The 17,970-nt window shown below is 41.7% G+C and overlaps 1 protein-coding gene across 23 annotated transcripts in view; it reads left to right on the forward strand.

Moving 5' to 3' along the window:
• Window positions 1-12,572: 12,572 nt before the first annotated feature.
• ubap2l (ubiquitin associated protein 2-like) overlaps window positions 12,573-17,970 on the forward strand; it is a 56,942-nt gene continuing 51,544 nt past the window's right edge. For 22 of the 23 annotated variants that reach the window (XM_062047566.1, XM_062047574.1, XM_062047583.1 and 19 more), the window contains exons 1-3: window positions 12,573-12,724; window positions 13,739-13,876; window positions 14,425-14,502. In XM_062047566.1, coding sequence (XP_061903550.1) covers window positions 13,781-13,876; window positions 14,425-14,502 — 174 coding nt within the window. In that variant the 5' untranslated portion in view covers window positions 12,573-12,724; window positions 13,739-13,780. The other variant, XM_062047567.1, reaches the window with a different exon arrangement.

A 17,970-nucleotide genomic window follows, 5' to 3' on the forward strand; every position in this document is an offset into this window, starting at 1 on the left:
GAAGAAGATGGATGGATGGATTGATTTTGTGTTTGCTGTATAAAAATCTAAGTGTTCTTTGGCAAAAGGGCATAAAACAACTGAAAAAACCATGAAGAAAATAATACAAACTTATTATTAACGGATGGATCTGAAGTTTGTCTAGAGCGGGGTCAGCAACCCGCGGCTCTCGAGTCTCTAGAGAGACTTGAGTGTTGAAAGTAAAAATCTAATAAAATCGATGTCTTTTTTAAACACTTTTATGAGTGTGTCCTTTTTGGATACCCAATAATTTTAGTTAAGTGATTTATATATATGTAGTGCTTTTCTCTTGTGACTCAAAGCGCTTTACATAGTTAAAAACTAGAGATGTCCGATAATGGCTTTTTTGCCGATATCCGATATTCCGATATTGTCCAACTCTTAATTACCGATTCCGATATCAACCGATACCGATATATACAGTTGTGGAATTAACACATTATTATGCTTAATTTTGTTGTGATGCCCCGCTGGATACATTAAACAATATAACTTGACCATGAATTGATTAACGTGGACCCTGACTTAAACAAGTTGAAAAACTTATTCGGGTGTTACCATTTAGTGGTCAATTGTACGGAATATGTACTGTACTGTGCAATCTACTAATACAAGTTTCAATCAATCAATCAAAAACAAGGTTTTCCTAAATAAGAGAATAACTTCAACTCCAGTTATGGAAAAAAAGTGCCAACATGGCACTGCCATATTTATTATTGAAGTCACAAAGTGCATTATTTTTTTTAACATGCCTCAAAACAGTTTGGAATTTGGGACACACTCTCCCTGAGATAATCCTGATACCCATTACAACTATGGGAAATACTATACTTTGACTTTCACAAAGTGCATTATTTTAATTTTTTTTCTAAACATGCCTCAAAACAACAGCTGCAAAAACAAAGAAGGCACACAGCTTCAGTCCAGAGTATACTAGCCTACGTCGGTGTTTTACCGGATATGTACCACTCCGTACAGTGGCATTTTAAAAAGTAATTAATTTTACTTTTTGAAACCGATACCGATAATTTCCGATATTACATTTTAAAGCATTTATCGGCCAATAATATCGGACATCTTTAGTAAAAACCCATTGTCTAAGTTACATTGAAACCAGTGTGGGTGGCGCTGAGAGCAGGTGGGTAAAGTATCTTGCCCAAGGGCACAATGGCAGTGATTCGGATGGGGGAAGCGGGGATCAAACTTGGAACCCCTAAATTGATACCAATCGAGCCACGCCACCCCAAGTGTTTTTTTTTTTGTGGGATTCTTTTTTAAACTGTCATTGCTCAAAAAATAAGATTACATTCTAATCAATGTTATTATGAATTACTGACCTATTTAGGGCTCCAATTACTTCACATCAAATATTCCACATTTTTAAGGGTGCATTCATTCTAAACTTTACTGCTGCCGGGTATTTTTTTCTATACTTTTATTGTCATATTTTCAGAATGTGTTTGTTCTATTTTTGGCCAAAGTAAGACAAAGTAAACAATCTGAAGTTGTCTTTATTTTTTAGTTTCAATGCCATGATTTTAATAGTACGGCCCGCGTGTGCGCAGATTTCCCTCCATGCGGCCCCTGAGCTCAAATGAGTTGGACACCCCTGATGTGTCTAAATCATGATGATCGTTGTGATTGTGATTTATGGCTATATGAATAAACATTGATTGATTGATTGATGATGTACAGCATTACATTATATGTAACAGCTGCAGCAACAAAAAAGGGCAGCATAAAATAGAGAGTAGATCCAGCAGAAAATAGACATTATATACAAAGAGAGGTAGCTAACATGGAAGCGGTCGGACAAATTAAAAAAAACAACTTGAGACTTCCCGCGGGCCGAATTTTGGGCAGTGGCTGGCTGCATTCGGCCCGCGGGCCGCAGTTTGGGGACCCCTGGTGTATTGCTTATTTTGTGTTTTTGCCATAGTGTACAGGGTTTTTTTTTCACAAAAAGGACATACAACTTTTTTTCCCCCACTTTATATTGACAGGTAGACCTGAAGTTGATCTTGAGATTTAAGTGTTGAGTAAATAAAAATACATGACTTATTTTTAACATTTTTATGATTGAGACTCTTCCGGGTCCCCACGACCAAACTTGAGGGGAGCCCTAAAGGTCAATGTATTGTATTGGTTTTGAAAATTAAATATATCTTTCTTTCTTTCTTTCTTTCTTTCTTTAGTTTATTTCGAACATGAACACACTTACAGCATAATACATAACACAATTTCATATCATTTCACTTTACATCATGTCCGAAAAGGAGTAGGAAGGAGCAAAGCATGTTTAATCCTGCCTCTTTCCCACTTCAGAGCGTTTACAAATATATATATTTGTTTACTGACTTCTTTTTGTGGCACAATGACATCTGTGAATGATTAATACAGCAGTAATATTAATATTAATATTAATTAATATTAATACAACAGTAATATATAATTAAGTCAGTCATGATACACATACTGAGAGGAAGAATATCTTATTTTCAAGAAGGTTGAAAGTGTTTCTCATAATTCTTCTTTGTACTTTGTGTCATGTCTGTGTGATCATGTTTTGTTTTAGTCATGTTTTGTTTTTTTTAGTTATTGGACTCTTTAGTTTCTGTTTACGCTCCATTGTTTTTGTTTCCATGACTACCCATTAGTTTTCACCTGTCCTCGTCACGCACCTGTCTCACGCTTTGCACTCGCACACCTGTCACTAATCATGTCACTGCTATTTAAGCCTGTCTGTTTCTGTTAATTGGCCTGGTGACATCAACCATACTACCTCTGCTACCCATGATAGTCCTGTTACTATAGTTAATGCTTCATGCCATGCCATGCCATAGTAAGTGTTTTTGTTTCGTGTTCATAGTTAATTGCCTTTGTGCTAGTCTTTTGGTTTCATTAGTCAAGTTTGTTCTCCGCCATTGTGCGCGCCTTTTGTTTGCTTCCTTTTGTGTAGTTTGTTAGTGTTTAAATAAATATGTACTCACACCTAAGCCATGTCCGATCCAGCTTTACTTGCATCTCGGGAAAACAAGCACAGCATAGTCCCCGCCTTGACACTTTGTAAGCACTATTAATTTGAACAACCTCTTAAACTGGATCATATCAGTACAATGTTTAACTTCTCTACTTAATCCATTCCCTAATTTAATTGCACATACTGATATGCTAAAGGTTCTAAGTGTTGTACGTGCATACAAATGTTTTAAATTAGATTTCCCTCTAAGGTTATAAATCTCCTCTTTAGTAGAGAAGAATTGTTGTACATTCTATCAAAATGACCTTTGCGTGCTTCAACTCCCTCAGTGGAAAACATTTGAACACCCCTGCTATAGAGTATAAAGCAGGGGTGCCCAAAGTACGGCCCAGGGCCATTTGCGACCCGCAGCTCATTTTTTATTGGCCCGCGACCCATTCTATAGACAAACTAAACCGGTCCCAAATTTGGACAAAAAACTATGAAAAATTGAACGGGACCAAATCCCCCAAAAATGGGACCTGAAAACCAAAATGGCCGACAACCTGAGTGTCTTACTTTATACAGTCTTTGATGATTTCCGATGAAAAAGTGTACAAATTTCTTGTGAGACATTATGTTTTTGAGTGTACTAAAGGCCCTCAAAATTGTTTCAGTTGACGGTACAATAGCAATATTAGTAAATACAAGCTTACTTTAGAGCACAGTTAACATAAATACAAATAAAACCATTATTAAAATAATCATGAAGGCATTCGACCGTGTCCCCCAGGAAGTCCTGTGGGGAGTGCTCAGAGAGTATGGGGTATCAGACTGTCTGATTGTGGCGGTCCGCTCCCTGTATGATCAGTGTCAGAGCTTGGTCCGCGTTGCCGGCAGTAAATCGGACACGTTTCCAGTGAGGGTTGGACTCCGCCAAGGCTGCCCTTTGTCACCGATTCTGTTTATAACTTTTATGGACACAATTTCTAGGCGCAGTCAGGGCGTTGGGGGGATCCGGTTTGGTGGCTGCAGGATTAGGTCTCTGCTTTTTGCAGATGATGTGGTCCTGATGGCTTCAACTGGCCAGGATCTTCAGCTCTCACTGGATCGGTTTGCAGCGGAGTGTGAAGCGACTGGGATGAGGATCAGCACCTCCAAGTCCGAGTCCATGGTTCTCGCCCGGGAAAGGGTGGAGTGCCATCTCCAGGTTGGGGAGGAGATCTTGCCCCAAATGGAGGTGTTCAAGTACCTAGGAGTCTTGTTCACGAGTGAGGGAAAAGTGGATTATGAGATCGACAGGCAGATCGGTGCGGCGTCTTCAGTAATGCGGACGCTGTATCGATCCGTTGTGGTGAAGAAGGAGCTGAGCTGGAAGGCAACGCTCTCAATTTAGCGGTCGATCTACGTTCCCATCCTCACCTATGGTCATGAGCTTTGGGTTATGACCGAAAGGACAAGATCACGGGTATAAGCGGCTGAAATGAGTTTCCTCCGCCGGGTGGCGGGTCTCTCCCTTAGAGATAGGGTGAGAAGCTCTGTCATCCGGGAGGAGCTCAGAGTAAAGCCGCTGCTCCTCCACATTGAGAGGAGCCAGATGAGGTGGTTCGGGCATCTGCTCAGGATGCCACCAAAACGCCTCCCTAGGGAGGTGTTTAGGTCACGTCCGACCAGCAGGAGGCCACGGGGAAGACCCAGGACACGTTGGGAAGACTATGTCTCATGACTGGCCTGGGAACACCTCGGGATCCCCCGGGAGGAGATGGACGAAGTGGCTGGGGAGAGGGAAGTCTGGGCTTCTCTGCTTGGGCTGCTTCCCCCGCGACCCGACCTCAGATAAGCGGAAGAAAATGGATGAATGATTTTATTGCTTTGTTACCTATAACACAAAGCTAAGATGTAGAAGTGTTTTTCAAATGTTAGCATATGTTCACCTACGTTGTTTTGGGTTGAGTATTTTTCATATACAAAATGTATAAAAGTGGCCCTCGCATCCTTCCATTTTTCTCTATGTGGCCCTCGCTGGAAAATGTTTGAAAACCTCTGGTATAAAGAGATTAATCTCTTTATACTTATGACAGTGGGGAAGCTACCATGAATTGATTAACGTGTACCCCGACTTAAACAAGTTGTTTGATTGATTGATTAATTGATTGATTGAGACTTTTATTAGTAGATTGCACAGTACAGTACATATTCCGTACAATTGACCACTAAATGGTAACACCCGAATAAGTTTTTCAACTTGTTTAAGTCGGGGTCCACGTTAAACAATTCATGGTACAAATATATACTATCAGCATAATACAGTCATCACACAGGTTAATCATCAGAGTATATACATTGAATTATTTACATTATTTACATTCTGGGGGGTGGGCTGTGGAGGGGGTTGGGGCGGGGGGGTTAGGTTTGGTTGATATCAGCACTCCAGTCATCAACAATTATATAATCTGAGAAATGGACATTGAAACAGTGTAGGTCTGACTTGGTATAATATGTACAGCGAGCAGTGAACATAGTGAGCTCAGAAAGCATTAAAACAAATATATACATTCGATTATTTACATTTGATTATTTACAATCCAGGGAGGTGGGATGTGGTGGGGGGAGGGTGTTAGTCTAGGGTTGTAGTTACCTGGAGGTGTTCTTTTAGTGCGGTTTTGAAGGAGGATAGAGATGCACTTTCTTTTACACCTGTTGGGAGTGCATTCCATTGGACACCTGTGGTATAAAGAGATTAATCTCTTCATACTTATGACAGCAGGGAAGCTACCATGAATTGATTAACGTGGACCCCGACTTAAACAAGTTGAAAAACTTATTCGGGTGTTACCATTTGTGTACAGCTCCACTAATGGACATTGGAGTATTACTTTCAAAGGCAAAATTCAAGTATTGCTATAAACATAATTTTATCCATCCATCCATCCATCTTCTTCCGCTTATCCGAGGTCGGGTCGCGGGGGCAGCAGCCTAAGCAGGGAAGCCCAGACTTCCCTCTCCCCAGCCACTTCGTCCAGCTCCTCCCGGGGGATCCCGAGGCGTTCCCAGGCCAGCCGGGAGAGATAGTCTTCCCAACGTGTCCCACATCATTTTATATGGGACTTTATTGTATTATATGTATAGTACATGTTCCAAAAAGAAAAAAGCATAAAACACCACCAGAATTAGAGATATTACAAGTCAAAGTGATGAAGTTTAGTGTTACGCTCATGACTTGGTGTAACTAAACATTACCTTATAAGATGAAGGCTATTGCATTTTATTGATATTTGAAATGTATTCAATGTTTATAAATGAATATTTAAATATACTAAATGTAAAAAAGGGAATAAATATTCAAAATAAGATCATTAAATGAAATCTAGTTTGGTTACGCCATCATGAGCGCAACACAAGGTTGTAAAAGTTTCAACTACAATTCTAAATAAGATGTCAAAAGCAAACTGAAATCAAATACACACAGCTTAAAGATTGATCAATACCTATTTAAATTTAGTAATACATAAATATGATGATTTTATCAAAATATAAAATAAATATACAAACCCCATTTCCATATGAGTTGGGAAATTGTGTTAGATGTAAATATAAACGGAATACAATGATTTGCAATTCCTTTTCAACCCATATTCAATTGAATGCACTACAAAGACAAGATATTTGATGTTCAAACTCATAAACTTTATTTTTTTTGCAAATAATAATTAACTTAGAATTTCATGGCTGCAACACGTGCCAAAGTAGTTGGGAAAGGGCATGTTCACCACTGTGTTACATGGCCTTTCCTTTTAACAACACTCAGTAAACGTTTGGGAACTGAGGAGACACATTTTTTAAGCTTCTCATGTGGAATTATTTCCCATTCTTGCTTGATGTACAGCTTAAGTTGTTCAACAGTCCGAGGGTCTCCGTTGTGGTATTTTAGGCTTCATAATGCGCCACACATTTTCAATGGGAGACAGGTCTGGACTACAGGCAGGCCAGTCTAGTACCCGCACTCTTTTACTATGAAGCCACGTTGATGTAACACGTGGCTTGGCATTGTCTTGCTGAAATAAGCAGGGGCGTCCATGGTAACGTTGCTTGGATGGCAACATATGTTGCTCCAAAACCTGTATGTACCTTTCAGCATTAATGGCGCCTTCACAGATGTGTAAGTTACCCATGTTTTGGGCACTAATACACCCCCATACCATCACAGATGCTGGCTTTTCAACTTTGCGCCTATATCAATCCGGATGGTTCTTTTCCTCTTTGGTCCGGAGGACACGACATCCACAGCTTCCAAAAACAATTTGAAATGTGGACTCGTCAGACCACAGAACACTTTTCCACTTTGTATTAGTCCATCTTAGATGAGCTCAGGACCAGTGCCTTTCTGGGTGTTGTTGATAAACGGTTTTCGCCTTGCATAGGAGAGTTTTAACTTGCACTTACAGATGTAGCGACCAACTGTAGTTACTGACAGTGGGTTTCTGAAGTGTTCCTGAGCCCATGTGGTGATATCCTTTGCACACTGATGTCGCTTGTTGATGCAGTACAGCCTGAGGGATCGAAGGTCACAGGCTTAGCTGCTTACGTACAGTGATTTCTCCAGATTCTATGAACCCTTTGATGATATTACGGACCGTAGATGGTGAAATCCCTAAATTCCTTGCAATAGCTGGTTGAGAAAGGTTTTTCTTAAACTGTTCAACAATTTGCTCACGCATTTGTTGACAAAGTGGTGACCCTCGCCCATCCTTGTTTGTGAATGACTGAGCATTTCATGGAATCTACTTTTATACCCAATCATGGCACCCACCTGTTCCCAATTTGCCTGTTCACCTGTGGGATGTTCCAAATAAGTGTTTGATGAGCATTCCTCAACTTTATCAGTATTTATTGCCACCTTTCCCAACTTCTTTGTCACATGTTGCTGGCATCAAATTCTAAAGTTAATGATTATTTGCAACAAAAAAAAATGTTTATCAGTTTGAACATCAAATATGTTGTCTTTGTAGCATATTCAACTGAATATGGGTTGAAAATGATTTGCAAATCATTGTATTCCATTTATATTTACATCTAACAGAATTTCCCAACTCATATGGAAACGGGGTTTGTACCTGAACAGAACGCTCATGATGGTTACGCCAAAAAGTAACGCAATGAATCGCGTTTTTCCAAGTTTTGGGGGCATTTTTATGCTGTTTCCAAGCATCTCCTTTTTATCATCGTTGATTTTAAATGGTCAAACTAATGCATATTACATATGCATGCCCTAGTAAACAAAAAAAAAGTCATATTTATTTTGATTGTTACATTTTAAAGTACATTTGTGCAAGTGGGTGCGAATGTACCCATTACCAGAGCTGTACACATTTAGTGGTCAATTGTATGGAATATGTACTGTACTGTTGTGCAATCTACTAATAAAAGTTTCAATCAATCAATTAAAACATTGCCAGATGACAGTAACTCATTGTACTCGAGTAAATTGTACTTTATTTGAGATTTATTTAGTTCAGGGGTCACCAACGCGGTGCCCGCGGGCACCAGGTAGCCCGTAAGGACCAGATGAGTCGCCCGCTGGCCTGTTCTAAAAATATCTCAAATAGCAGTACTTACCAGTGAGCTGGCATTTACAGAGAAAAAAAGTGCTGCACTTTTCCTCTGTGCAGATGGTGCTGAAAGACAATGCTTCTGCATCTGAGGCTTTTGACAAAGTTGCAGAAAAGTACTCTCAGGTCATAAACAGAGTTGGGCAAGAGTTTGAGAACAGGTTTTGTGACCTGGATCAGCTTGAGCCATGTGTGTCGTTCATTTCTAATCCTCTCATGAACGTGGACATATCATGCATTGCTGAGCAGTTAAGTGCAACAACATTTAGCCTGGATGCGGCGTGGCGAAGTTGGTAGAGTGGCCGTGCCAGCAATCGGAGGGTTGCTGGTTACTGGGGTTCAATCCCCACCTTCTACCATCCTAGTCACGTCCGTTGTGTCCTTGGGCAAGACACTTCACCCTTGCTCCTGATGGCTGCTGGTTAGCGCCTTGCATGGCAGCTCCCGCCATCAGTGTGTGAATGTGTGTGTGAATGGGTGAATGTGGAAATACTGTCAAAGCGCTTTGAGTACCTTGAAGGTAGAAAAGCGCTATACAAGTATAACCCATTTATCATTTATTATTATATGCTGAACAGGTGGAGATTGAAATTGTAACACTGCAAAGTGACCTCCACCTCAAAGCCCACGAGGCTGCACCAAACTTTTGGTGCCTTGTTGACACAGAAAAGTACAGTGGTGTATGTGCAGCAGCTATGAAGGTTGCAAGCCTGTTTGGTTCAACTTATCTTTGTGAATCAGCCTTTTCTGACATGAACTTCATCAAGAACAAACACAGAACATGCCTCACTGATGCACATCTGCAAGACTCACTCAGACTTGCAGTGTCAAGTTACACACCAGAGTACAACACACTAGTTAACAGCATGCAATGCCAGGCTTCCCACTAATTGACAAAGAAACAGATAACAGATTTGGTGTCCAGTTCAAAGTGTGACATGATTTATTTAAACATTTGAGAGTTGACTTTTGTATTTTACATGAGTTATTATTTGTACAAACATGGTGCAAAGTAATTCATGATTTGTTAAAAAATGTTAGTAGCTAGCTAGTTAAAATGGGATATTGTGATTTCACAAGACTGTCTTAGAAGTGATCATTTGAAAATGTTCAATTTGAAAAATGTGCACTTAGAGAAAATATAAAAATAAAGTGTTGCATATTGATATTTATCTGTTTCTATATATATTTATTGTGAGAAATCATTAAAGGCCTACTGAAACCCACTACTACCGACCACGCAGTCTGATAGTTTATATATCAATGATGAAATCTTAACATTGCAACACATGCCAAAACGGCCGGGTTAACTTATAAAGTGCAATTTTAAATTTCCAGCTAAACTTCCGGTTGAAAACGTCTATGTATGATGACGTATGCGCGTGACGTCAATCGTTGAAACGGAAGTATTCGGACACATTGTATCCAATACAAAAAGCTCGGTTTTCATCGCAAAATTCCACAGTATTCTGGACATCTGTGTTGGTGAATCTTTTGCAATTTGTTTAATGAACAATGAAGACTGCAAAGAAGAAAGCTTTAGGTGGGATCGGTGTATTAGCGGCTGGCTGCAGCAACACAACCAGGAGGACTTTGACTTGGATAGCATACGCGCTATCCGACGCGCTATCCGACGCGCTATCCGACCGCACGGATGATCGGGTGAAGTCCTTCGTCGCTCCGTCGATCGCTGGAACGCAGGTGAGCATGGGTGTTGATGAGCAGATGAGGGCTGGCTGGCGTAGGTGGATAGCTAATGTTTTTAGCATAGCTCTGTGAGGTCCCGTTGCTAAGTTAGCGTCAATGGCGTCGTTAGCAACAGCATTGTTAAGCTTCGCCAGGCTGGAAAGCATTAACCGTGTAGTTACAGGTCCATGGTTTAATAGTATTGTTGATTTTCTGTCTATCCTTCCAGTCAGGGGTTTATTTCTTTTGTTTCTATCTGCAGTTAAGCCCGATGCTATCACGTTACCTCCGTAGCTAAAGTGCTTCGCCGATGTATTGTCGTGGAGATAAAAGTCACTGTGAATGTCCATTTCGCGTTCTCGACTCTCATTTTCAAGAGGATATAGAATCCGAGGTGGTTTAAAATACAAATCCGTGATCCACAATAGAAAAAGGAGAGAGTTTGGAATCAAATGAGCCAGCTTGTACCTAAGTTACGGTCAGAGCGAAAAAAGATGCGTCCTGCACTGCACTCTAGTCCTTCACTCTCACGTTCCTCATCCACAAATCTTTCATCCTGACTCAAATTAATGGGGTAATCGTCGCTTTCTCTGTCCGAATCGCTCTCGCTGCTGGTGTAAACAATGGGGAAATGTGAGGAGCCTTTCAACCTGTGACGTCACGCTACTTCCGGTACAGGCAAGGCTTTTTTTATCAGTGACCAAAAGTTGCGAACTTTATCGTCGATGTTCTCTACTAAATTCTTTCAGCAAAAATATGGCAATATCGCGAAATGATCAAGTATGATACATTGTTTACACCAGCAGCGAGAGCGATTCGGACGGAGAAAGCGACGATTACCCCATTAATTTGAGCCAGGATGAAAGATTTGTGGATGAGGAACGTGAGAGTGAAGGACTAGAGTGCAGTGCAGGACGTATCTTTTTTCACTCTGACCGTAACTTAAGTAAAAGGGCTTATTGGATTCCACACTTTCTCCTTTTTCTATTGTGGATCACGGATTTGTATTTTAAACCACCTCGGATACTATATCCTCTTGAAAATGAGAGTCGAGAACGTGAAATGGACATTCAGAGTGACTTTAATCTCCACGACAATACATCGGTGAAGCACTTTAGCTACGGAGCTAACGTGATAGCATCGTTCTTAAATGCAGATAGAAACAAAATAAATAAGCCCCTGACTGGAAGGATGGACAGAAGATCAACAATACTACTATCAGGAGACACCGAACCAAACACTGGACCTGTAACCACACGGTTAATGCTGTGCCGCCTGTCGAAGCCTAGCAATGCTGTTGCTAACGACGCCATTGAAGCTAACTTAGCTACGGGACCTCGTCAGAGCTATGATAAAAACATTAGCGCTCCACCTACGCCAGCCCTCATCTGCTCATCAACACCCGTGCTCACCTGCGTTCCAGCGATCGACGGCGCAACGAAGGACTTCACCCGATCATCGATGCGGTCGGCGGCTAGCGTCGGATAGCGCGTCTGCTATCCAACTCAAAGTCCTCCTGGTTGTGTTGCTGCAGCCAGCCGCTAATACACCGATCCCACCTACAGCTTTCTTCTAAACAAATTGCAAAAGATTCACCAACACAGAATACTGTGGAATTTTGCGATGAAAACAGAGCTGTTTGTATTGTGATACAATGTGTCCGAATACTTCCGTTTCAACCATTGACGTCACGCGCAAACGTCGTCATACATAGACGTTTTCAACCGGAAGTTCCCCTGGAAATTTAAAATTGCACTTTATAAGTTAACCCGGCCGTATTGGCATGTGTTGCAATGTTAAGATTTCATCATTGATATATAAACTATCAGACTGCGTGGTCGGTACTAGTGGGTTTCAGTAGGCCTTTAAGATGATCAGTGTTTCCAAAAAGATAAATATCATTGATTAGTAATAATAACATAGAGTTAAAGGTAAATTGAGCAAATTGGCTATTTCTGGCAATTTATTTAAGTGTGTATCAAACTGGTAGCACTTCACATTAATCAGTACCAGAAGTAGCTCCTGGTTTCAAAAAGGTTGGTGACCCCTGATTTAGTTAATTGTATGGCAGTGAGGCTACTTCGTTAATGGATCTATTTTATATATTTTGTTGTGATTATTTGAAGCAACAATTATTTTTGCCAATATACTTAAATTGTTCCTAAAACAATGAATTGTATTAGACCGTGTGGCGTTTGTGTGTTGGCGTTGAGCAAATCGCGTTGCTTTTGTCGGCGTCTCGTCCGTATCTTTGTTGCGCGTCCATCGCGGCGACATGTCACACATCCGTGGGGTAAATGAGCTTTATTAGTTGGCGATCACATGTCTGCTGGTCCACTTGTACACACACGCACGCGCGCGCGCGCACCCGCACAGAGAGCCGCTCCGCAGACCATGTGACACAGCTCTCCACTGGTGGTGGTGGTGTCAGAGTGGAAAGAAGAAACAGGTAAATTCGGAGCCTCGGTGACATTTTTTTTTTAGCGGGCATTATTGTCGTTTTCCTAATTTTCTGAGCGACAAAGAAAGAGACCACTTGTCCCACCGGTGGGGGTGTCTGTGTTTAGTACTGAGCCGGTTTACTGGTCAGTATTTATTTTTTGCAATGGGGCCTGTTGTATTTATTGTACAGCTTTAATGTATACCGTGTTAACGCATTTGTTTATGAACAGTGACGAGGACCGCTAAGGAGTGTTGTTCTCACGTCAAAAAAAGCTGCCAAGTAGTTAGCCTCGCCTTTGCTGTTAGCCGCGCTAGGCTAACAAGCTAAATCGTTAGCATATTGGGGGTTCAGGGGGGAATGGGCGTTTTATTTGGCGCTGTGGTCACACCCGAACGTACCGCCACCCGGAATTAACGAAGCGTCTATGCGCGTTTGCGGCTAACAAACATTACCCGGTTGCGAGTGGAGCGGTTGGCGAGTAGTTCATCGTCACTAGCCTGCTAGCCTACGAGCTAGCTAGGTGGAAGTTAGCCTCGTCGCCATGAGGTGTAGCCTCAAGAGCCGGAAGCCCACCGACACTTCAAAGTCCTTTTTGTAAACACCCCCCCCCCCCCCCCCCCCCCCCCCCCCTAGCTTCGAATTCGTAACCAGCACATTGTCCCGTATGTGAGTCCAGTTGTGAGTGGGAGGGCAGTGTCGGGGCCCTTGTCTGTGTGTCGTGGCTTTTTTACGTAACGTGTGCCAGATTAAGCTTTTCGATAACAAGGTTGTGCTGCACAACAATGTTGCTATCGAAGATGTCTGAGCGGCTTTTCCACCATCCACCCATTGACCCACGCTCTGATTACTTTCGGTTGACAGTAAAGGCAAACACATTGTTGCACTTGTTGTACCTTGCCTGGCACCTCTTTGGCTCCACACCCCTTTTGCATTATACCTAATGTCCACATCTTATCTTGTGTTCGGGAACATGATGAGGTCACCATTCAAAACTACTTCTCTCTCTTTTTCCCCCCTTAGGTGTGATTCCTTGTAAATACTCTTTATTTGTATATACTGTAAATGATGACGTCCATGGGCGGAAACCGGGCCCGGGGCAGCTGGGAACAGACGCAGGGCCAGACACAAGGCCAGACACAGCACAAGCAAAGGCCACAGGTAAGCCCCCCCCCCGCCCCCCACACATACCACCAGTCTGGATCCTCCTCAGACCCAGCGATGCATTTTTTGTCCTCTGTAAGGGACACATGTATCACAACTTTTGTCTCAATTGGAAAAACAACACTTATGCTGTAGAGAGGACACTCAACGCTATGAGACAAGATATGTCTTCCCCAAAATGGCTGACGTATGGTGGACGTGGTTTTGGTAACATACAGTAACATCTCATTATTTTGATGTCTTCTGTGGTGGACATAAGGCCATACTACTGCTTTTGTGTGGATGTTTGCAGCTGTGATGCAACAAAGGCATCAATATGCTGAAATGCATGTTTGCTATGAAGATGAAATCATTTGCTCTTTGTGCTAAATAATTATTCAGTTGGCATCACCGTATACGGTTGTCCCGTTTAAATGGCTTATTTTTGTCACCCAACACCAAAAACAGCCGTGCCATATTGCAGCTTTTGTTTTTGTCTGGGTTTCAGGAGGGTATTTTGATGTGAAAAGGACTTTTTATATTTTTTGTGTGTTTTTTACGGACAGGCTACCGCAGAGCAGATCCGGCTTGCGCAGATGATTTCCGACCACAACGATGCAGACTTTGAGGAGAAGGTCAAACAGGTGAGAAAGGCCTGTTTTGCTTCTTCGCTTTTAGGGCAAAATATCCATTTTATTACAAAACAATGCAACTTTGGTGACTTTTTGGATTATTTCCAGTCAGTGTTTGGTATTCAAAGTGTTGGTCCCTTTTATTAAAACTGCATTTGTCAAACACCTGTAGTTTGCAAATGTATGTGATTTGAATTATAGTTGTTCTGAGATGGCACATGCACTGCATGTATATATGTACCATCATTTTTAACAACAATACATTTTTATTGATTTTCTGGATTGTTTTATACTGTAGAAGAGGCCTGGGCGTTTGATTTTGAATTCTTCTCAGTCCCTCCAAGATACTGTGGTCTGCTTTTGCGATTGTTCATCGCGGCATCTTTTTCAGAGAGTTGTGATGTAGGTAGGTAGGTAGGTAATAGAGATGCACGGATAGGCAATTATTTCATCCGCAACCGCATCACAAAAGTCGTCATCCACCCGAACTAACATTTTATCAAAACCACAACCGCCCGCCACCTGCCACACACCCGTTATTATATATCTAATATAGACGATGCCTGTTAAAGAAAGGAGACTGATCCAATGCAGCAGAGACATTCAATGCGTGCCACGCATTAATATCTCTTGGCCACGCATTAGAGGCTAAGAGATATTAATGCGTGATAATATTATTTATCATTATTATAATATTATTGTCATTTCCATTAAGAAATGTTGACTATTATTATTGTTTTTCCCTGGACTTTAGTATTCCATTTTTTAGTTTGTCGCGTACCACGTTTGCTGCCGGCATTGCCATCTTTTAATTTTTTTCTTCTTCTTCTGTTGTGTTGTGGTGTGCTGTGTCACGCTAAATTTCTTCCCCCTACAAAAACCTTCTCCCCCCCGCCCCCATTTACTTCCGTGGTCATGTTTCCTCTTACGTCATTGACAGCGATCGATAGCACTTCGGCTTTGACTGCCCGTCGCTGGAAGGATACTTCGTCTTTGACAGCTGCTGGAATCTGAAGAAATCGATTATTGTTTTTTTTTTTGTACAGGCGCGAAACAGGACAGTCGCGTGCCGGTTAATGACCCCCGGCAACTTTGTGACTCTATTGGACACAGCCCCGGAAGTAAATGGGGGTTGGGGGAAGGTTTTTGTAGGGGGGAAGAAATTTGGCGTGACAGCTGCAGCAGTGCCTGGTGAATAATTGCCTGTTTCAAAGAGTGCTGCTCGTTTTTCGTATGTGGGTAACAACATTTAAAGGCCTACTGAAAGCCACTACTACCAACCACGCAGTCTGATAGTTTATATATCAATGATGAAATCTTAACATTGCAACACATGCCAATACGGCCGGGTTAACTTATAAAGTGACATTTAAAACTTCCCGGGAAATATCCGGCTGAAACATCGCGGTATGATGACGTATGCGCGTGACGAAGTCCGAGTAACGGAAGTTATGGTACCCCGTAGAATCCTATACAAAAAGCTCTGTTTTCATTTCATAATTCCACAGTATTCTGGACATCTTTTGCAATTTTTTTAATGAACAATGAAGGCTGCAAAGAAGACAGTTGTAGGTGGGATCAGTGTATTAGCAGCGGACTACAGCAACACAACCAGGAGGACTTTGTTGGAGCGCTAGCCGCGCTAGCCGCCGACCTCACCTTGACTTCCTATGTCTCCGGGCCGCCAAACGCATCGGGTGAAGTCCTTCGTCCTTCTGCCGATCGCTGGAACGCAGGTGAGCACGGGTGTTGATGAGCAAATGAGGGCTGGCTGACGTAGGTGAAGAGCTAGTGTTTTTAGCATAGCTCTGTGCAGTCCGGTTGCTAAGTTAGCTTCAATGGCTTCGTTAGCACAGCATTGTTAACCTTCGCCAGCCTGGAAAGCATTAACCGTGTATTTACATGTCCACGGTTTAATAGTATTGTTGATTTTCTATCTATCCTTCCAGTCAGGGGTTTATTTCTTTTGTTTCTATATGCAGTTAAAGCAAAATGCTATCACGTTAGCTCGTAGCTAAAGCATTTCGCCGATGTATAGTCGTGGAGATAAAAGGCACTGAATGTCCATTTCGCGTTCTCGACTCTCATTTTCAAGAGGATATAGTATCCGAGGTGGTTTAAAATACAAATCCGTGATCTACAATAGAAAAAGGAGAGTGTGGAATCCAATGAGCCAGCTTGTACCTAAGTTACGGTCAGAGCGAAAAAAGATACGTCCATCGCTGCCTCTCAAGTCATTCACTGTAACGTTCCTCATCTACGAATCTTTCATCCTCGCTCAAATTAATGGGGTAATCATCACTTTCTCGGTCCGAATCTCTCTCGCTCCATTGTAAACAACGGGGAATTGTGAGGAATCCTGGCTCCTGTGACGTCACGCTACTTCCGGTACAGGCAAGGCTTTTTTTTATCAGCGAGCAAAAGTTGCGAACTTTATCGTCGATTTTCTCTACTAAATCCTTTCAGCAAAAATATGGCAATATCGCGAAATGATCAAGTATGACACATAGAATGGATCTGCTATTCCCGTTTAAATAAAAAAAAATCATTTCAGTAGGCCTTTAACTATGTATATATATTTCCGAATTGGTTCAATCGCCACCCGCCCGAATCTGTTTAAAATCTATTTTTTTCGTCATGCATCCGCCCGACCCGCGGATTATCCGCGGACTCCGCGGTTGTGTCTGCAAACCGCACATTTCTAGTAGGTAGGTCTTTATTGTCATTGCACAAGTACAACAAAACTTTGTTTTCAGCACAAACTCGTTCAAGATTAGACAAACAAACAGTGTACCGTATTTTTCGGATTATAAATCGCAGTTTTTTTCATAGTTTGGCCGTGGGTGCGACATATACTCCGGAGCGACTTATGTGTGAAATTATTAACACATTACCGTAAAATATCAAATATTATTATTTATCTCATTCAGCAATCGTCACACAGACGTCAGCAATCGTCACTCACACGTCAACCAATAATAATTCGGCAGGGGAGGGTCATGGCAGAAGTGTACTGTGGGTCATGGGATGCTAACTGCTATATGCTATATGCTACTGCCGTAGCTATTAAAATGGATCACATCAACATTGACGGTAACTTATAAAAACTGAGAAGGACTGAACTAAAATGGCACCGAAAAGGAAATCATATACTGCAGATTACAAGCTGGACGTAGTGAAATATGCAGCAGAGAACGGCGATCGAGCTGCAGAAAGAAAGGACATACTAGAGGCGACACCGGGGAGGAAGATTTCATCAGATTTAGCGATCGGGAGTGACATATTGTTTGGTAAACGTATAGCATGTTCTATATGTTATAGTTATTTTAATGACTCTTGCCATGATGTGTTGCGTTACCAGGCACGTTCTCAGTTGGTTATTTGTGCGTCATATGGCGTACATTTATTCAGCCTGTTGTTCAATATTCTTTATTTATTTAAAATTGCCTTTCAAATGTCTATTCTTGGTGTTGGATTTTA

Source organism: Entelurus aequoreus, linkage group LG05, assembly GCF_033978785.1.
Source record: "Entelurus aequoreus isolate RoL-2023_Sb linkage group LG05, RoL_Eaeq_v1.1, whole genome shotgun sequence".
Lineage (NCBI taxonomy): Eukaryota > Metazoa > Chordata > Actinopteri > Syngnathiformes > Syngnathidae > Entelurus > Entelurus aequoreus.